General features: G+C 41.1%; 1 protein-coding gene across 1 annotated transcript in view; it reads right to left on the reverse strand.

Moving 5' to 3' along the window:
* Positions 1–10,242: 10,242 nt before the first annotated feature.
* The window catches only part of LOC122867985 (IgGFc-binding protein), a 34,033-nt gene continuing 22,182 nt past the window's right edge, over positions 10,243–22,093 (reverse strand). The window contains exons 32-48 of the mRNA XM_044179481.1: positions 21,087–21,487; positions 20,422–20,998; positions 19,747–20,330; positions 18,940–19,492; positions 18,250–18,848; positions 17,843–18,000; positions 17,300–17,700; positions 16,917–17,113; positions 15,324–15,719; positions 14,916–15,199; positions 14,554–14,831; positions 14,287–14,406; positions 12,652–12,836; positions 12,353–12,513; positions 11,481–11,732; positions 11,146–11,305; positions 10,243–11,007 (exon numbers count right to left, since the gene is read on the reverse strand). Of these exons, the coding sequence (XP_044035416.1) occupies positions 10,819–11,007; positions 11,146–11,305; positions 11,481–11,732; positions 12,353–12,513; positions 12,652–12,836; positions 14,287–14,406; positions 14,554–14,831; positions 14,916–15,199; positions 15,324–15,719; positions 16,917–17,113; positions 17,300–17,700; positions 17,843–18,000; positions 18,250–18,848; positions 18,940–19,492; positions 19,747–20,330; positions 20,422–20,998; positions 21,087–21,487 (5,495 nt within the window). The 3' untranslated portion in view covers positions 10,243–10,818. The remainder of the gene's footprint in view (positions 11,008–11,145; positions 11,306–11,480; positions 11,733–12,352; positions 12,514–12,651; positions 12,837–14,286; positions 14,407–14,553; positions 14,832–14,915; positions 15,200–15,323; positions 15,720–16,916; positions 17,114–17,299; positions 17,701–17,842; positions 18,001–18,249; positions 18,849–18,939; positions 19,493–19,746; positions 20,331–20,421; positions 20,999–21,086; positions 21,488–22,093) is intronic.

The raw sequence follows: 22,093 nt of genomic DNA on the forward strand, positions 1-22,093 counted from the left end.
ACATCAGTCTGTTATATAATTCCTCCTCCTGTCCATTCCTCTCTTCTCTCTCCTCTTTAAAGATGGGGCAGCACAATTCAGTGTCTGCTCCTCCTCTCTCATATTTCTCCCAGGAAAACCGTTCTTTTCCCCCTGAACTCCTGTTTCTTCTCAATTAGTCTTCCTTCTTTTATTACACTGCCATATGATGTTAATAAGACAGAACATGCCTTACTGTGGCTACAAACTTGTCAAAAATTGAGTAAAAAGTCAAAAAATGTCAAGGGCATTCAAATCCTGTTAACTATTTGATTAATCAAATTGATCCAACAGTTAAGGCATTCCATAGAAGCGACATCTTTGTTGACTGAAGAGTTATAAAATGTCTGCGGCCTTAAAGCTGGTGATTAAAGCTCACAGAGGGCAATGTGTTTTGGAGAGTCACAGCTTTTATTGTCCACAATCATTCCATTTTCAATGTCTTTCAGAAGCTGGAAGCCGGTGGCTTTGCGGTGAGCGGGAAAGGATTTTATTTGTTACATTACTGGTTTAATTGCATTTGATGTAAAATCCCTCATGTTCCCTGTTTCTATTTACGCCTCCTGTCTGCTTACCAGGTGCCTGGCATGTACACATCAACTGTGCCATTAGAAAGTATTCAGCCACAATCCAGAACAGGCTCACACATTGTTTCTTGTCATGTTTACAACAAGAATTCATAAGAATCTCCACCTGTTTTGAAAAAGAAAATCCATCTATTTGTAACAAACGTCAACCGTAAGCAGAACACATTGTTCAAAATGTTGACTTGCTTCATCACAGATTCATGTGAGTATTTTGTACATACTTCCTCCCTTTGATTCTTTTGTTAGCCCATCCTGACAAGTGAGTCACTGAACCAACAGAGGCTTCATGTCATAACAGAAAAAAGATCTATAGCACAGTAACAATTGTACTGAGACAACCAAGATACCTCCAAAGCCTGATCTGCACCTAGAGGTACAAACACACTGCTTGAATGACACTGATACTCTGAGCCAGCTGTACATTTCAAACGCCTGTCAAAGAAGACTAGCTTTGAAAACTTGTAACCACTTAACATGAAATGTGTTATAGTTTAACATTGTTTATGTTCCAAGGATGTCATTACAAAATCATATTATATCATGGAGGTAATTTTCAGCAGCATGCTGAGAATATTAGCAACTGCAACTACTGTAAACATGAATCATATCCATAAGGTCTCAACAACAACAATTTATTTAAAAAATATCTGGGTCTGAAGTAGTGAAGGTACCAATATTGGCAAAATTAGTCCTTGCTTGCAACTGCTTTATCATGGGATAATAAAGGTAACCTTGACAAAAAATAAATAAAAATTAAAGAAAGACAATGTGACTTTTGAGAATATGAACAACACATTTTTTCCTGAATTAATTTATAAGCAATAAAATGCACCATTGCTGTGTTAAGGCAGGAGTTCCACTGCCTTAGAGTACTTGGCCTGGTGTGACTAGTAGCTTATGTGGCTATAATGTTAGCTCATGTTAGCTAACTTTAGGGTGATATTGCTGTGTAACTGACATTTCTGAGTTAGTTAACTGACTACCTTGCACTACTGTTACCATGTATTCTTGCATTGCATGTGTTGCCTTTCCAGATCTGTGGCTTCAAACCATAGTTGAAAGACCTCTGGTTCTGGCTCGTAGTTGGTAACTAGCTTTTGACAGTGGTGAAGAATTATGCCATCGTAACATTGCATGAACAGGAGTTTTATTTCTCTTCTGTGGCAGCGAACACAACACACAACCTTTCGGTAACTATTATGCTGCCTCCTAAGCTTCTCTCGACACTTAATGGCTGACTACAGTCACTTAACCACCCTTAACAGCATGTACTCTGCTGCGGCTATGGCTATGTGCTGGCATTTCTCACATACACCAGGGCCGTTACAGGCGCAGGTAACCCACAACTTTTCTCTGACACGGCAGAATTGGCCAGTAACATCTGTCACAGATAAATATTTCAATGGTTCAATCAAGGTAAAAGAATAGGACATAGCGTACCTCACCAGGAGACGTGCTTGTTTTTTACTGCTTGTGGTCCCATTCCACTTGTTCTTAGTGAGGTTGCCTAATGATGATGGCTTTAAAACAAGTGACTGAAGTAAATCTTGGGAAATCATTGGTCATATATTAGTCATTGTCATCTCAAGCAAGTTTCAAGTCTCTGCAAGGTAATTTTAATGGCACACTGAAGTAAATGGAAATGAATTGTTCCCTGCAAGTAAGAAATCGATATTTCCAAGAAATAGTCATCAACCCCCGCAAAACCATAATGTGTTATTTTTACACTTCACTGATCTCCAAGCAGATATAACGTACTGGTAAGCAGATTTTGTTACCTTTAAACAGAGCCAGGCTAGCTGTTTCCCCCTATTTTCAGTCTTTGTGCTAAGCTAAGCTAACTGGCTACTGGCAGTAAGTTCATATTTACTGTACAGACATGAGAAAGGTATCAGTCTTCTCTCCTAACTCTCAGCAAGAAAGCAAATTAATGCATTTCCCAACTATGGCTTTAAACCTATTGCCACACACTGTACCTGGAGGTCTTCTGGGCCCTGTTGGTAATCTAATCTTCGCCAAAACATGCTAAACAACAGGATGATCTCTTCAAGACGTGTTATTTGTGAGACGTCCACTATATCTGGTATCTGGACTGTGTTTTCAGCACAGAGCGTACAGGAAACTGGAACCCACATTCTGCCACATGAAATCTGATTAGCCTTCAGAATAGCCAAGGACAAGCGTTGATGTTCTGCATCTCATATAATACAAAGGTTTGAGTTTCAATCCCAGCCACCCGTCATGCAGTGAATGCAGGTATTGAGTGATGATCATGATGTCACATTGATATGGCCTCTAAATAAAGGAGTGATGTAATGTTGCACTGTGGATGTGGAAGAGGACACGAGAGCAGATTATTGTACTCCAAAAGATAATACAGCTCTTTAGTATGATATGGACCTTTCCCACATCTATCTAGATATCCAAGAAAGAGAAAGAGCCCTTGGGTTTTGGTACTTCATCCTGGTGTTTTTTTATGTAATGAAGACATTGATACCATGTTAGCGAGAGTTTTTCCAATAGCATCCCGTGAATGAAGAAACCATTGTACTTAGAGATGCCAAAATCCCTTGTGGAAGGTTAGAAATGAACCACCTGGCCTGCCACTTGCATGCTGCAAAAATGATTAAGCATTTTTGTTGTTTCCTAATGGGTTTTAAATGGGCCTTTCTGAACCAACTGAGGACCATGCAATTCTTAAGTTTAACAATATTTCCATGACCTAACACAAGAATCCCACAAATGTACATTTCTAGGTTCATTCCACTCTATTGTTCAGGTATGTTCATGGTCTGTGATGACAGACAGAGGCCCAATCGGTCAACATCAGTTTTAGTGCTGACCTGAGGCAGAATGTGTTGCAGCTTGTCTGTTTGTGATGTATGCAAACTGCATTAGTAATCTTGTGAATCTACAGTGGCAGGCATGCCTTTAAGTATTTCTAAGAAAACACAAGTTGAAGCATATACACATGCCTTGTTGTGTGAATGGTTGCAAGAGTCATCACACAAAAATATAGGCAACAAATGTCTTGAACGCCTATGTGTATCCCAAGGGATCTTTGGGTAGCCACTCTTTAAAAGGATTTTCTCTCAATTTAATTCAGGAAGGCTCAGATTGCTGATGTCTCTACCACTCAGCCAATAGCAGAGCTTTGCAGCTAAAACTGGTGGGCCCCATTGGCCGCACTTGTGAAGGGCTGGCCATACAGCCTTCAGACTCATTCTGAAACGTCCCTTCAGGAAAAATACAGCTGTCAGAACAATAGAAATTAGATCAGGGACAATGTTAAAGTAATGACAAAGTTAAGCTCTCACTGTGTTGACTTCTGGACTTCTTTGGTATACTTAGACTTAACAGCAAATATAACTGAGGCCTCCAGTTTTCCCGTGGAAAACTTTACACTGTGAAATTTTGGGCTGTCCCACACCAAAGCTGACAATCATGAGAGAAACATGGTGAAATCTTTGGTCATCAATTTAAAAATTGGTGATCCTACAGTAGATTGCAATGTGAGACAAGCCCTGATCCAGGACCATATAATATAATGTATATACTGTATATATACTGTACATATCTTGTATGGCTATCTCCCAGAACTCATAGAGTCATTTCCAGGCATTTGTTACAGGAAGAATGTTCATCTTCTGGCCACCAGTGGCAGCAGAGCAGCATTCCAGTTGCTGAGCAAGGAAGCAGTCTTGTACCATTTTTGATTTTACAAGATTTTACCAAACCCAGACTAGAACCTCACCGAACCTCCTAGCTACTAGCTACTATTTTCTGATCAATCTATTTGATTCATTTGATTCACGATACAGGTTTACCCTGCTTACGGTCACTACAACAATGTCAGGGAAGGGACTGTATGTCACACACTTTGTCAGTCCCAGTCCATCTGTCCATCAAACATAATATATCTGAAGTCCTGCACTGGCTTTTAAAAAATCGCCAGGGCGTGATGCTTTTTATTTCTCTCTTCGTTTTTTTTTTAAATTGCCATGATTGGCTAAGGGGCAATGTTTTGTCTATATAATTTCCACAATATCTGCACACATTGAAGAACAGAATCCTTTGGTTATACAGATGTTGATACACAATCCCATATCACCATCATGTCCAATTTTATGCATCCATGTGAAGAGATGAAAGTGACAACAACATCAAGAGGCACTTGTTTACCCTCTGGGCATTCCTCCTCTTCAGTATATGTTGTGACCTCTTGGGCTGAGTTTAACAGACAGACATGATGACCCTCATCATGTCTGTCTGTCTGGCACACAAAACAACAGATACTCTGGCATTCAGCCCTGCTCTTCTCAATCCCATTCTCCTCTTCTTATTCCAGATTTGTTGAGAGGCAGCGCCGAGTGTCAGGTTCAGCGACAGTATCAGCTGTCAGGGATTGGAGTTAGATCAAAGTGGGGTAGTGAAAAGAGTGAGATCCACACCCCGACTTCTAACCGTACAAAGACGCTAAGGAGCAAACCACCCTCCCCCGGGAGTTGTAATGGGAGCGGCCAATTACTCCTGTGTACCACAGCCATTTGGGCCAACCCGAGGGAGCCACAGTGGAGGACAGCATGCTGCCAACGATGAGGCCTTGCATAGCATGGACTAATGGTAGACAATCCCTAACCCTGGCAATAGTGGGAATATTCTTTTCCAATGAGCTGTTAGGACTACATATATGACCGTCAATATGCTTTCTGAATTTCTGCATACACAACTGCGGTGCTGGCTCATCACATTATATAGCCTGTTATTTGTAAAACCCATTAATTGCAGCACACCCAAACTCAACAGACCCACATTCACCCCATCCTTGTCCGTGTCAATCTGGTGTTATCCTATCTGCTGCATCATGACAAACTATCCTCCTCTTTCTCCTCAGAAACAAAGAGAAAATTGAGTTAGGGCCGATCCGCTTCCCAATTTATCTCAAACCCTCGGCAATGCAGCCTCTTAGTACCACAAACAGGAAGAAGAAGCCAGTCGATAAACAGCCCATGGTCACTGTTGGAGGGAGTGAAGTGGTGATGGTGGGATGGGGCGGGGCAGGGCAGAGGAAAGAGAATATGTTGACAGTGAAAAAGGAAAGCAGGAGGGTTGTCATTATCTTTTTTCCAGTTCATCACTCACTCCATCAATCTCTGGCCTTCCAATTCCTGGGATAAACTTAATTAGAGTATGTAGGCAAATTAGCTAAAAGCATTTTAAGTAAATTGAAAATACTCACACTGCATGTAATCTGGTCCGACCAAATTACTTGAAAACTGGGAATAAGATTAAATTTTTTCTCACTACACATGTACACTTGTTCATTCATTTTGATGCATAGTAACAAGAATTTCTAGCCTTTGGACATTAAAAGGAATAGTTCCACATTTTGGAAACTACAGCATGTTAGCTTAGCTTAGCACAAAATCTGAAAACACGGAGAAACAGCTAGCCTGGCTCTGTCCAAATGTTTTTGCATGTGTCGTTTTAACACTTTGTTTTTTGTATGGATTAAACAAACAAGATATAACATGACAATTAGTGAGCTTTAGAGGCACCTGTAGGCGGATTTTGTTACCTTTGGACAGACCTGTTTCTACTCTTATAGAGTGTCATTGATCTTCTCATCTAACTCTCTGCAAAAAAAGCAATGCAATTGATTTCCAAAAATGTAAAACTATTTCTTTAAAGGGGAACCCCAAAGAAGTAAAAACTTGCAGTTCTCAACAAAAGTCCTATCAACATTTTGTGAACATAAAAACTCCTGCAGCTGAAGGCAATACTGTACAACTGAGGCCTGAATCTTAAATGTGATCAGGATATAAAACCTTAAGTTGCACCATGAAGTGTGTGGACTGGAAAAAATGGAACATGTGAGAGCAGCCAGGGGGCTTCTCGAAGGATACGATGTAAATTTTACATATTACTACTACTATTTGGTGACAATATTTTTGTAGAGAGACACAAAAAAAGCAAAACGCCCATATGTTTAAGATGTTACAAATCTTATAGTGAGTCACTGTAGACTGTACTGTGGGTGTGAGGACTAAAGGAAGCAGTCATGGGCTGACAAGAGAACCAGATGGCAAGAGGAAGCCCTCTGGTAAATCTCTGATCTAATATTTCAAATGGAAGGCTGGTGGAAACAGCAGGTCACAGACAACATAATTCATAATTATGGCATTTTTATCATAATGGATTTTTATGGAGTTAATGAATGACTAAGCATGACCACATACAACGTAATAGTCATTATACCTATAGCAAGGAAGAGGGGCTAATAAAATATGATTAGATTTTTGGTTATATTTTAGTTTTAATGGGACACAATAGTGTTACAGTAAAGAAATACATTAAGATTATAGATAAACAATAAAAAACCCATGGATTTCACTCTCGTGAGATGTAATTTTCAGGACAGTAAAGATGTCACAGTAAATCCATAAAGAACCTAGCATGGATGAAAGTCACGGTACGTATATTTCACTTTACAAAGTGCTGATTTTTCACACATGGTTTGCTGAGTTAATTTCATGACTTCTAGGATTGCAGCTACAGTCCCCTGACTGTCCAGCCTTCTCAGGAGTATAGAATTCACCAGGGAAATCTAATTACTCTCGACAGAAACAGTAGATGGCCGGATATGTCTTTATCAAGAAAGGTCTGATCAAAACAAAAGGACTTGTGAACAACAAGAAAAAGACAAAAAAAGAAAAATCTTTTCTAATGAATTTCTGGTCTCACAGGATAGAACAGACAGCACTAAAGTACACTTGCTGCTCATGTAATGCATTAGTCAGTGTTGGAATTTCTTTTATCTATAATTAGACTTAAAATACTATATTGAATTCTTTCAGTATTTTCATTTTTGAAATAAATTCTCAACAAAAGAGTAACGACACAAGGAGTCAACTCATTAAAAAATTAGTCTACTAAATTACTTTTAATTTCGAGAATAATAATACATGTCCATAAGGTATAGTTCAAAATGTAATAAAATTATTCCCATTGCTATTCCTTTAAGAAATGTGTTGTCATTTCCATATCAACATCTTCAGAGCTATTAAATCTTGATTGCTGCTAGATTTACAGTATACAAACCTACAGAGTAGACTTTTTGACCTCTCAACCCATATGTCAAAATACATGGACGAAGTGTTTTGCCCATGGAACCCAATAAGACATTAAATACCTTGTTTAGATTTTTTAAACCATAGCTTTTATCTAGAAAAAGGATACCAATAATATTGAGTCTTGTTCCTTGTTCATTCACACAGAGACACAGTCCACATTCATCGTCATAACCAGACCCTGAACATGTCTTTCAAACTGGTGGCATGAAACATGCTGAAGTGTAGTTGGGATGTTGGGGGAATTCTTGGTTGGAAATACAAATATCAATTGTTAATATGCCCTTCTTTCTAACCACAAGGTAGAACTTCTATTCATTAAAACTTGTTTCATATAAATCCTCTCTTCATAAAGAGTCCCAGAGGCTGGAATCTGGAATAAATGGACTCAAGTTCAGATATAATTATGCTTTGAGCTGCAGTGGTGCTGACATGAGGGGCAGTATGAGGGGAATAGGAGCGGTCAAACGTTAGATAGGACCTTTGCTGACCCCTCCAACACACCACACAGGTGACTTTATGAGCGAATCCAATTTATGCCACTAAGCCCTCAGCATCTTGTAAAAGTCGACAAGCTGTCACTCACATTCCCTCTCGTCCCCATCCACCACCTTCTCCTTCTCTCTCACCATCTTCCTCTTTATTCTGTCTCTCTCCTTACCTCCTTCCTGTGGCTACAAACTCCCTTGTCACGGCACAGGCCTGCTTCTAAAAACAGCTCAGGTCTGAAGTGGAGGGATTAGTATTCAAGATGGTTTGATGGATCAGAGTTGGAAACTGATGATGCAGATGAAGAGATTTAAACCACAAAAAAGTAAAACTCCGAAAATAGCATCCACTGGTAGACATTTAATGAACTTTTAATGGCTGTTGAGATATATCAATACATATTTAAACTCAGAAATAAATATACAGTATATATACAGATATAGTTGCAAAGAAATTCATGACAGTTTGACACAGTTTACCCGCTTGCTCTTTTTCTTCCAGCCATCTAATGTCAAGGCAGTTCACTCAGGAGCTCTCTACATCAAGGAGAGCACGATAAAGTGATCGTATGACAGCAGTTTACAAATGAAAGATAAAGCACGACTCCCCACATATGGATGTTGTTAAGTTTGACGTATGTGGGTGGGTTCAAAAAGGTGGGACAAAATCTGTGAAGCTTCAGGAACTGCTTTTAGTTAATTCGATTAGATACAGGATAGATGAGTTAAAGAAAAGGACAGATTAAATGGGACTAAAAAGAAGATATGAGAGTTACCAGGGAGAGATTAAAGGGCCACATGCATGTCAGAGGATACATTATACCTTTGATTAGAGATTTCCAAAATACTAATCAGTTAGCCTCTGTTTTCCATTCTCTGCAGCATTTTTGGCTACGCTAGCAGTGTGGCTCTAGGAATGGCAATGTGAGTCTGTTGGTTGGTCCACCACTTTGGTCCAGACTGAAATATCTTAACAACTATTGAGATACTAATGACTTGGGTGATCCCGGACTTTTCATATAGCGCTACCATGAGGTCAAACCTTTCAATTATCCAGTTAAATATTGCAGCATCTACTTGATGGATTGACAGTACATTTTCCACAGACATCCATGGTTCCCTGACTTTTCCTCTAGTGTCACCACAAGGTTGACATTTTGGGTTTTGAGTGAAGTGTCTCAATGACTGTTAGATAAATAATGACTTGCAGATATCAGTTCCAGTGTAAACTATGTATTATTTCTTGTGATTGAGTCTTGGTTTCTTTCTCTCATTCATGTTCACACACTGACTTTGAAAGCCTGCAAATGCCACATAAGCCACAGGATTAACCACCCAATGGCACACTGTCAGAGGAGCTAAGCTAATACATGAAACAATGACTCCAATATAAAGAGGGTGTTGGTCCTCTAGCACCATCATGAACACACAGATATGTTTTGGGTACAGAAGTAGCTAAGCATGAAAACTCCTTAATAAGATTATACACGTACATAATTTTTTTATTAAACCAACAGACGTGAAACATGATCTGCACATAACTTACCTGAATTGTCAGTAGTGGACTGCAGAGCCTGTTTATTGGGCCATGTGGTATTGGACATATTGACCCTCTTTGAAGTCTTTGTATTGTACCATAACACCAATGACAAATTACATGTTGTGGATGTGGGGTGAAGTGTTGTTATGTGTACTATAGGTCTCCTCCCATACTGTTGAAGACACACTGACTGACAATGATGAATTTCACCCCCAACAAGAAGACACAGGAGATCAGCTCTGTCAGTCTCCACACTCAGCCCGACAAAGGAGGTTCAGCACAAAAGAGAGAAACCTGACCTCTTGTATCACTGACAGCTTCTTTCATGTGAACCATCCTGTATTAATGGTTTGGATTGTGGTTATTGTTACATTTACGTGTCCTGTAAGGAACATGTTGTAATAGTCTGGTGGAGTTCGCTTACTTACTTACTAGTATTTCTAGATGCTTCTATGCAATTTCAAGAAATAACTCCAAACTTTAAGTAAATACCATTTTTATTTATTTTTTAAATGTAGAAAGTTCACACATTATTCACAGTCAAAAATGTCAATAAGCATCAGAGACCTCGGGTAATCATTTATCATTTTCATGTTCATTATGAATGATTATCACTAATGAAATATTGATTTAATGATAGTAAAAGTCACTGCAAGAGGATAAAACTTAAAAATATTATACTAAATACAAAAAGGTGAGCGAAAGTAAGTGAACATAAGTTTCATGCAAACAGAGCCATATGTGTATTTGATCTTATGCTGCCCTCTAATGTTGTAACGAAAAACTACCACTCGATCACTTTAGACAAGATCAGGAGCAATTTAGGGTATGTATTTCCAAATATTCTGTAACATCCATAACTTTTTCAGGTCTGCACCAGCACTGCTCCTATCAAAAATTTCATTCCACTTTTTAGTGGCTCACAACAGAGAAAAATAACTGACCATTACTACATCTATGCAAAGTGATTAAGCTACTGCTGAATGATTAATATGTCGTGGTGCAATATGTATATATTCATTTGTTTGCTGAATGTGTGCCTATCTTTGATCTCTTTAGGTCAGAGTTTTGGCAATCAGCAAACTGACTAGCAGGGTCACCACAGAGGTCAACTGGCCTGAAGCACTGCTCGTTTTCATTCTGGTTTCATCTGGTTTCAGGATTAGCGGTCCTAGTGAGATGGCCGCAGTGTCGTGATGGGAAATATCCCTTGCCACTCTTGTGTGGTAACCCGGGTAGCAATGCTGCAAGAAAACAACATTACAAGTTTTCAGCTGAAGCTTTTACCCAGAGTGAATTACAGCAGTTGCAGAAATCAAACAGGTTATATACAGGATTCCTCCAGTCTCACTACAAATACACACAAGTAAAGTGGTACGTACAGCTGAGCAGTTGTTGTGTCTCAAAAGACACAGGTGGACCTGGCAGTGCAGGTAGATGGATGAAAAGTTGGTAAAGGTGAACATCCTGAAGGAGAATCGGGCCACTGTGGAGATGCCGTTCTGAACCAGCTCTACTGTACCATCTGCTGAATTAGGACACCTGGAAGACAGGGAAAATTGTAGAAGTTACAATGTTATCAGAGGGACTGTAAACCAAAGTAAGGGAGAGGGCTGGATTGAAAGAAGCCCTTTTAGGGTTAATTCATATGTAGCTTTTTCACAATCAGTGAGGGGACTTGCGCTAACACGAGGTCACATTGAAAAAACTCCTATACTCTGTGGTGATGAGATCCCAGCGGACAGGGTAGCTGGCGTCATTGAAAGGTGTTGCCCAGCATGAATCCAGAATAGTGGAGATCTGCCGTTCATCGACTCCTTCTGTCTGCACCTCGATGTACAACCTCTGGTCTATTTCCATTTCTAGGTTCCTGCTTCTGGTCAGGGGGAAGAGGAAGCCTGCGTCCTGGTAGGGGATCATCCTCAAATGATAGCGACCCCGGCCAGATGGAAGCTTCTTCCTCACGATGCTACAGAAAAACATTACACAGCGTGATTAAACCCGAGAGGCGACAACTCTGTTCTAGGTTGTTGGTGGTTTTCAAATTTATAAGAATAACAATTACGATGAGTAAAATATCCATAAACATTAGTGCCAAAAATACAGGGAATAGATAATACATTATAAATGCCTCACTGTAAAGGAATTTAACTCTTAAGTATTACAAATACTGCTGCAAAGATGGGTTGTACAGTTTTAGGATAAATGCCAAGTAGTAGCATTTTGTCAGCCATAAATAAGGTCTGGCAATCAGCACTTGATGTTTTTTTGATGTTGATGTTTACAACTAGAGGCAACTGACAATTGCTAGTGCATCTGTCAAAAAAAGTACTGCAGGGCTGTGAATCACAGGGTCATTAGGTCGTTAGGTTATTATGTCATGATGATGATGCAGTGTTGAGCTCTTACGTAGCTCAGAACCAGCTAAATAAACAAATATATAATAATAAATAATACAACACAACTAACAGAATTTTGAAATAATCAGCACTTTCATTCTATGTGCTCTTGCTATAGCCACCAGGACTTCAGATAACCAAAAAATCAATTATAAGAACCATGCAAGCGAGATGGTGTTGTGGTTATCACCTCTCTACAGGGTTGATGCCCACATCCATAGACAGGGCCTGGGCCAGAGGGTATTCACAGGAGAAGTGTAGGTGGATGCTCTTCTCACGACTAATGAGGCCCTCATGAGGGTCCACATCGCCCTGGATGGTGTTCTCATAGATGAAATGGGTCCCGTTGCTCTTTAAAAGTAAGACGACAAAAGAGCTTAAATACTTTGATGCAATATGCTTTTTACTTATGCATATGAAGCTATGCATTTGTGAGGTTTACATCTAAAATGCTCTTTAGACTGTGTCTATGAAATGTATGTACTGTACCCTGAGAGCTGTCCCACACAGCTGGTCCTCATTGTTAAAGTGGAACACCAGTCGTCCATCCTGGAGAGTCCCATTGCAGGATTCATCTCGGAGGTGGAGGGCACTAGAGTGGAAGCCGGCTTCAAACAGCTGGCAGCGCGACAGAGACATGGTGCCTGAACTACTGACACAAGTGATGGACGAGTCTAAAAAAGAGAAATGTATGTGTCAAGGCAAAAAGATGCATTTGTGGTAAGTGAAATTTTAGGTTCAAGTTATTGGTACAGTTTGGAAAATCAGAATCAGAATCAGAAATACTTTATTGATAGCTTGCCTTTCCGTCAGTGCACACAGGAGAAAGTACTAGAAAACAATATGATACACTATAAAACAGGTCAGAAAATCAGGTGGGTATCAGGTGAGTATAAGATAAACTAAGTGTCAAGTACCAAGTGGGTTTACCGGTTGATGAAAAGTACAGTATAATAATACAATGTAACCAAATAAGTAATAAGTAATTGTAATAAGCGGAGGTGCATGTACTGTCGAGAGTAATAGAGGTATATAATATTAATAACAATAAATAAGAAAAACTAACATGGGAAAACTAATATTGCACGGGAGTAGTACACAGAATATTGCACAATTATTCAATTATCGCGGAGATGTAATGATCAATGTCCAGTTTAGTGACCTGAAAATCATTGGCTGACAGCCTTCATTGCTGATGTCTGGTATAAAGTTATAGTTATCATGTTGGACACTAATCTATGTAGAAATGTCTAAATAACTCTAAATTAAGACTTTCTAACTCAGAATATGTTCCCCATGCTAAAGTGAGGTCTGGCTCATAACTAATTCACTAGTAGTTTGACACTAATCAAGTTGCTTCACACCTAGTAAATCCATTATTCTCTACTTGCACAATGTAGTGTCACGTAAATCCATTTTACGAACTGCACGTGACGTCTATTTACTTCCTGTAAACTCTACAGTAACGTTACCTTCGCCTCCAACTTCAGTGATCACCTTACAGTGCTTTTTCATCCTTAAGTTTCATATTTTTTATAGTATTTACCGTTCATATGTGTATACAGTGTTTTTATCATTTTGATAATTGCTTCAGTGTCTTAGATAACTGTTAGCGACATTAGCTAGTCACTCAGTGTAGCACCAACGTTAGCCTGACTTTCGTTAGGTGTTTGGAAGAGCTGCCAAAAATGAAAGTGACTGACGTACACCATCTTGCGAAAGCGAGCAGCAACCTTATTTTGAGCAGTTTCATGTAGGAACTATTGGTAGAAAGAAAATAGTTCCTACATGAAACTGCTCACAACAAATCTGTGGTTTATCTGGAGTAACCAGGTCATGATTTCTGGAAAGAGACATTGTTGTTAAGTTTTTCATATGTATTTATTTGGCACTTTGAGCACCACAAGCCGAGTGCCATATAGTTCCTTTTTATTCATTAAGACAAAATCATATTTCAAAACAAAACAAGCTTTTTGGTCAGTTTCTTTTGTTGCTATGTATAAATATTGCAAAACAAAGCAAGGGAACATGTGGAATGAACAGTCTTCATTTTTGCTCACACATTGCATTATTATCCCTGAGATCTCAAAAACAAAGCAGTGTGTTAAGAGAAGCTGCCCTCACCGTAGCTCTCATTGTTGGGCCGATGGTGGTGCTCATCACAGAAGCAGCCGTACACACCGTCCTTCTCACCACACCATTCATAATCTGTGCAGTCCAGCTGTTCACAGGGGTCTGACTCAGCTGGAGAAATAAAGGGGAAAGGGTGAGACAAGCTGTTATGAAACTGAAACAAAATGGGTTAGAAAGAAGATACTTATGGCCATCAAGAGGACAAATGACAAGTTCCCTTTTCTTATCAATTATATTATTAGTCCATTGGAAACGTACCACATTGCAATGCCGATCGCCACTCAGGGATGTTCAACCCCAAAACAGAGCAGGTTTTCTCATAGGCTGAGACTGCAGAACACAGCATGCCATTGGCTGGAGTGTAGAGGCAGAGATCGTAGACACAGGATCTGAAAAATGGCTGGGGGTCAGAGTGCAGGTGACAGGCACTGAATGGGCCGCTGGTGTTGGTGATGACACCACAGAGCTCAGAGTATTCTTCCACAAAGGGACAGTCGTCCAGTACATCACCACTCTCATCATCTGTGGATCCACATCTAGGAAAGATGTATCATGCTGCCATTAATGTCTGCTGCAGTATTCATTACACATATTCGACACTGTTTTTCATAACAGCTCACCCTGGTTGGCTTGAGGGTGCCTTCCAGCTGTGTCCAAAGTCATTGTCATTTTGTGCCAATGTTCCATTGGGTAAGACTTTGTCATCTGCAGGGTCACTGTTGGAGTTTCCACACATCCCGGTGACTCTATTTTGGCGGTTTTGGCCCATCCTGATCAGTAAAGTCCTCTGGCCATCAAACTGGACTATCAAGTCAATGGCGTTAACTACTATGTAGCTTCCCTGCATTACTACCTGAGCTAAGGTTCCTGCAGTGGTGGGAAGAGATACCTCAATTCCATTTACCTGGAGGGATGAGAGATTAGAGAGAGACAGACGAGAGGTGGGGAGGCACTTGTTGTAAGCTATGCTGACACCGGACAGATAAAGAAAGTAATAAAGTAATAAAATAAACTAATAAAGAGTTTACCGTTACTCTTTTGTTGGGTCCAATCCTGATGTATGCACTCTCTGGTTGATTTGAGAGGTATATATCCACTGCTGATACAAGCGACACACGGTTGTTGCCACGGTGATTATTGGTGGCTACTACCTGAAACTGTGTTTCATTGGTGCCATGGCTCACACTCTCAGTAATGATGTAAGAGCATGTGCCCTGGAAATCAGCCATTGCCCCATCAAAGGTGATGTAGTGTGGGTCCCCCCACACAGTGCAAGTAGACAATGCATCAAAACAGCCCAGCTGGCCATTTCTGATGGTGCACTCTTGTGCAGGAGTGCAAGATGCAGCAGAACAGCGCAGGTCATTGGGAGCATGGCACTCACATCTCTGGGAACAACCTTCTGTCCAGAAGGAGTCACCAGCCTGTAGCATTAAAGAAAAATAGACACACACCACATAGGTCAAACCAGTTAATGAATATGATAACAACAACAACCTGCTGTGACAGTGCTCAAAATCATCACCATGACTACATAAGAGTCTGAGATAAAGTTTTCCACACAGAGCATGACCTTTAACATACAACACAGTGCAGAGTGCACATGTCCGTCAATGGAAAAGGAATTAATTACTGGACTGATGGATAAGCAGTCAATGATAAGTGTGCACACATGAAAAAGCCCCCAACAACCTTTCAAGAAAGGAGGTCTGTCATGTTTATTTTCTATAGTTCTCTTCCTCTTTATGTCTTTGTTGTGTGTGCATATGTTGTTTCGAGTGCGTTTGTCCTGTTCTGATATGGGCTTTAGCTTTCTGCCTTGGCTGATGATGCATTCTGGTATTGAGTGTGGAAATATTTATTATTATTAATCATCATTTGATTAATAGCTCTGTTATTCCTCTGACTATTGCACCCGCCGTGGCGGCCATAGTTTACTTGATTTTGGTTTCCTTGGCTGGTTGCTATATTCTACACTGTTTGTCCATTTGTTTGTGTGCTTTATGCTTAGGCTGCCTGTTAGGTTTATTTAAATTTTTAGCGTCAAATGGAAATAATTGTACAAAATCAAAACTAACATGAATGTGATTTTATATTGGAACAGAACGTCCAGCATCAGAAGACGCTTACTTAAATCTTATATAATATACCTAGATCAGCAAAGGGTCCAACCAGAAATGCAGTGCAAAAAACTCCTCTGCTCTGATCTACTTCTCACATAGAGGCACCTATAACAAAAAGCCCTCTGAAACATGCCTCAGGTGCTTAATTGTGATGGAACAAGCCCCTAGAACGACACCTCTTAAACCTATATGATTTATAAATTATAAAATGTTGCCTACCTTGCCTTTAGCTACAAAAAAGGCAACATTCGTTATACTACCTACTGTGATGAGCAGGAATTTTTGCAGCCATAAGTGGGTGTTTCAGGTACCGGTGAGATGATGAAATACAATCCATGAAGTCCACTTTGTTTAAAAGATCCATGACTGTGAGGGTTTATCATGTGCCAAAATACTCTACAGCACGATATAATGACTATTATTAGGGGATTGTTAGGGGACTTTACTGCTCTGGACTACTTTGCAGATGATTTAGTATTTACTATGGATGTGACTTACATCATAGTAGAAGCCATCATATTGGCAGCCACACCTTCCCATGGGGACACAGCTTGTCCCACTCCTGAGGAAGCCTTCATCACAGAAACATCCCTCTGAGCAAACCTGCTCACAGGTGGCATCAATGCTGCTGGCACAGGTGTGGCCACAGTCAGTACCACACAGCTCATAATGACTATTGGCTGGACAGTCAAGTCCTTAATAAGTGAGGAAAGAAATGGCGGCTATCAGATAGTTATGAACTAGTTACATTGATCCATAAGTCTGATATGTAATGGATACAGTATGCCAACAGATTTTTTCAGAAATCACAACTTGGGATAATGGTGACTAGATTTCAAGGTTTTTTAAGTTTTAAATGGTGAATTGACTGGTTGACTTACTGCAGGTGGTGTTCTGTCTCCAAGGGTAGATTCGAACATTAGCAGACTGACAGGCACTGACATATGCCTGGATGGCCCTGCACAGAAGATCTTGGCCTTCATTTCCCGACACACATACATCAAACACACAGTCATTGAAATATGGCGCTGGGTCCACCTGCTGATGGCAGAAGCTGAAGGGTCCGTCGGCTGCCTGAATCACCTCACATTGGGCTCTAGCAGGTAAGTCATTGGTGCATTGTGGGCAGGAGGAGCCACACCCATCACTGCAGGTGTAGTTGCCTGCCACCTTCCAAGCTTTCCCAAACTCATGTGGAGTGGTGACCATCATTCCAGATGGGGTGTGAAACTCATCATTTGGATTTCCATTGAAGTTTCCACAAAGTCCACATGTTTTTCCACTATTGATGACAATAATTTAATACTTTCAGCATAATGAATCAGAAGATAGATGGGTTATTAAATGACTTAAATACAATTGAAAATATAGTTTTTTAAGCATTTCAAAATATTCCAATTTTAGCTTTGGTGAATGGCAAATACCTGTAATTTGCAGGTACAGAAATAAATACTGTACTATATCCATCGTAGCTGACACTTAAGCCAAAATCAGCACTGACAAATACACGAGGTCCACTTGCGTAGATAGATACATGACCTCCGTTCAAGAGAACAGGCAAGTTTCTAGTTTCTCCATTCACCTAAAAGAGAATTTGGAAGAAAGATCAGGTGTGCTTTCTACAACTTTCTCATATTCAGTCTTGTAAGAAATTATGCAAAAACAGATCAGCTTTTTTTTAAGATTACATATACTCGCAGTCATCTCTTAATTTTCTACCTATATTATTCACTTGGCTATGGCTATAGCTGCCAATTAGATTCAATCTAAATCTAAATTATCCACAGCAATCATCTGATGAGATATGTCAGACATTATTTTAACAACTTACTTGAACCACACCACTTCTCTCGCTTGAAATATGCACTTGATAGCCCCACACATTCACAAAAACTTCAGCTGTGATTGAAACTGGCAACCCACCCCATGGCTCATTCTTAGCTTCAACAGAAAATTGGTGGAGACCATCTGTGGCGTTACAAAGGGTCGCCAAAACATAATGGCAGGTTCCCTGGAAGTCATAGGCCTTGCCATCAAAGGTAAGGTAGTGGGGGTCTCCAGAGGCAGAGCAGGTGCCATGAGGGTTGGAATGGCAGCCAAACTCACCCCCCACCACACGGCAGGACTCCTGGGGACCACAGGAGTTGGGGATACAGTGGACTGCCCCAGTAGTGCCATTACAGCTACACAAGCTCTGACATTCCTCATCATCCCAGAAGTGTTCGCCACCTTGCCGATAGCGTCCTTGGTGATAGCATCCGCAATCTGTTGGTGGCACGCACTGGTTGCCATTGAGGACAAAGCCATCATCACACTGGCACCCATCCTGGCACACAGTGTCACAGGCGAAAGGAAAGGAAAGGCTGGGGCAGGCGGAAGGACAAGAGGTTCCACAGAGTTCATAATGGCTGTTTAGAGGACAGTTTTGCTCTAGAGAAAAACAGACAGGTTGATTTAAAAAGGTCATTACAAATTTTTATGCCATATCCAAACTTATTCTGAGAAAAGGGGAAGTGCCTACCACAGCCAGTTGCATTCCTCCAGTGTCCTAGGGCAACGCCCTTCTGTTGACACATTAGTGCATAATCTCGTAGGAGCTCACATAGTGCTGATGCTGGATCTCTAGAGGCTCTAAGGATCTCCACACATACATCCACATGCTGCTGTGGGTCCACCATGGCCCAACACTGGGCAAACGGCCCATGCGGTGAGTCAAGAATGCCACAGTACTCACTAGAATTGTAATTTGTTGTAGAATTATGATTTACACTTTCCACGCAGTGTGCAGCGAGGGAGCCATCTCGCCAACTGTCCCCAAAGACCTGAGAGCTGCTGACCAGGATGCCATTGGGTGTGCGGAAGTCATCATGTGGCTGACCATTGTAATTACCACATAGTCCCCCTAGTGAGCCATTGTAGATACCAGGTGCAGTGACACGCACAAAGTGAGGCCAGACTGTCTGCACAGTTACACCAAAGGAGGTGCGAACGATGATACTGTGAATGCTGCTGTGGTAGATTTGGATTCTATTGGACGCTGAACTGAAAGGTAGTCTGATGAGCTGACCGTCGACCTAAAGGGCCATTCAGGTTCATATTTTGTAGTTAACAAGACTTAAACAAAGGTATGTGCTGTTAAATATTCAGAAGAAAAAGAAGATTATATCATTAAAGAACCTAAGATGTTATGAGAAAAGACAGTGGTAATAACATTCTATTACTAAACTTTTCTCACATGTCAGCAATCATGTTGTGTTCAAATGCCTCAGTTTTAAAATGGTGGATCATATTAAGAATCAATCTCTTCAAAAATGTTCCAATCACTTACCTGTACTTTGCTGCTACTTGCCATCTCAATGGACACGTATGTGCCCTCTGCCTCAAACTTTAGTACCCTGGCAAAACCCTGCTGGCCTCTGGGCACTTTTTTTGCTGTCACCACAAAGTGTGGATGACTAGACAATCCCATCACTTTGGCAAGGGTCAATCGACATGCCCCAGGATACTGATATGTGAGTCCATCAAACGTATGATATGACCCTGGGCCCCTTATCCAGCATGTTGCATAGCTGTCAGGTCTGCATCCTCTTTCTCCTTCCACCACCCTGCAAGACTCTAGTGGACCACAACCATGGGGGCGACAAGTCATGGAGCCATAATTGCAGCTACAATGTCGCCCACAGTTCTCATCTAGTATTACAGTTTCTCCAGAGCGGTAGTAGCGACCCTCAAAGCTGCAGCCACATTCAGCATGCGGGACGCAGACCCCAGCACTGAGGATGTAGCCTGAATTGCAGATGCAGCTCTCCTGGGCAGGGAGAGGGCAGTTGTAGGTAGAATTGGGATTGACACAGGTAGCTGGACATCCTGTCCCTTGGGACTCAAAGTGACTGTTGGCTGGGCAGGGGATTTCTAGACAAAAGAAAACAACATTGATCTTGACATCGTGGACATTTTACCCAAAGGATATTTTGAAATAATGTTAAAAGACTGACAGACATACCACAGAAGCCTTGTCTCCTCCAGCTTGGCAGCTGTATACCATTCTGTTGACACTGACTTGCATACACATTTAGGGCTTGACACAGAATGGGCTGGTACCCTCCTCCTACACACAGATCATACACACAGCTCTCCACAAAGGTCTGTGGGGGAAGTTGTTGACGGCAAGCAGCAAAAGGTCCAGAACTGCTCTGTAGGATACCACAATGGGCAGTACTGCTGTATAAATCTGTCTGAGCCTCAGTGCAGGCAGCACAGTCCAGACCTCCACACTGCGCCTCACAACCAGGCTCATTATCCCCTGATGCTTGCCAACTGTTGGCAAAAACCACATCAGAACTCACGACCTCGCCTCGGCGGGTTCGAAGGTCATCCCTGGGATCATTGTTGAAGTTTCCACACAGGCCACATGTTGCATTCTGGTAGCTGTAGGGCACACTGATCCTGACATAATGATTTGTGTCATAGGATACCTCCAAGCCAAAGTCAGTACTGATGATCACAGAAAAACCTGACTCATAAACCTGGATGGTGCCATTGCTAAGATAGAATGGAGTGGCTGCAAAGTTTCCATTAACCTGTAAGCACACCAGCAAGTATGTCAAAAACATATTTGGTCGCATACATGAAGAAGTACGGACTTTAACCCCAGTCAAAATCACCAACCTTAGCTTTAGCATGATGTCCCTTGACAAGCTCAATGGTTTCATTATAGACATACACTTTGACCAGTCGTGTCCAAGAGACTCGAGTGCTGCCCCGATGCTCGTTCTTGCCCTCTACTCTATAGTAGGGCAGCCCATGATCACATTGCTCTGAGAGAACGTAAGTGCAGGTGCCCTGGAAGTGAAACACTGTGCCATCGAAGGTATAGTAATGTGGATCACCACTTATGGTGCAGCTGCCTCTCTGCACCGTCTGGCAGGAGAACTGAAAGGCAGTAGGCCGGCAGATTTGGGAAAAGGAGCAAGGTTGGCTGTGGCACTGCAGGCCTGCTGAGGTGCAGGTGCACTTCTGTGCACAGGTACTGTCGCTCCAGAATGAGTCACCAAGCTGCACAGGTTCACCTTGAAAAGAATCAGAGGAAAAGGCATAGACTTTAATGTTTATGGCATGCTAGTACAAACAACAGTGCATTGGGCACAGTGGGACAGTTAAGTACAAATTTACTACTTTACAACTCAGTTAATGTCATTATAATAGAATGTACCACCAGTTCGGTTCGCAATATACTTAACTGTGGGTCACGTATAATACATAGTTTATTATGTCAACAATAAATCAGGATGTATTGTAAGACTTTTGTATATGGTTGGGGAGTGGTCACCACAGAGTAATGTTCAGCAAGCCTGACCACGGATTGTGTGTCGGGTTGGGGTCAGACCATTTTGTTGCGTAGAGTTTTAAGGTCGGGTTGGATTCTTTTGGAATTTGGAATTTATCATGAAATTTCTCTGCCAATCATCTGCATTGATGCGTGTCTCGTGTTGCAAGTAGATACAAAATGCCCACTCAGAAGCGGCAAAAGAGACAAGATACGCATTGCCAATGTGCGGCATTAGCCTGGTGAGCTAGTAGTCAGTAGTGGATTAAATAAAGCAAAATCTTGCAAAAGGGGTGCAATTTTCTGAGGCTAAAGTTTTGCAAGCTTTGAATGCTACCTTTCACTGAAA

The sequence above is a fragment of the Siniperca chuatsi genome, linkage group LG20, assembly GCF_020085105.1.
Source record: "Siniperca chuatsi isolate FFG_IHB_CAS linkage group LG20, ASM2008510v1, whole genome shotgun sequence".
Classification (NCBI taxonomy): domain Eukaryota; kingdom Metazoa; phylum Chordata; class Actinopteri; order Centrarchiformes; family Sinipercidae; genus Siniperca; species Siniperca chuatsi.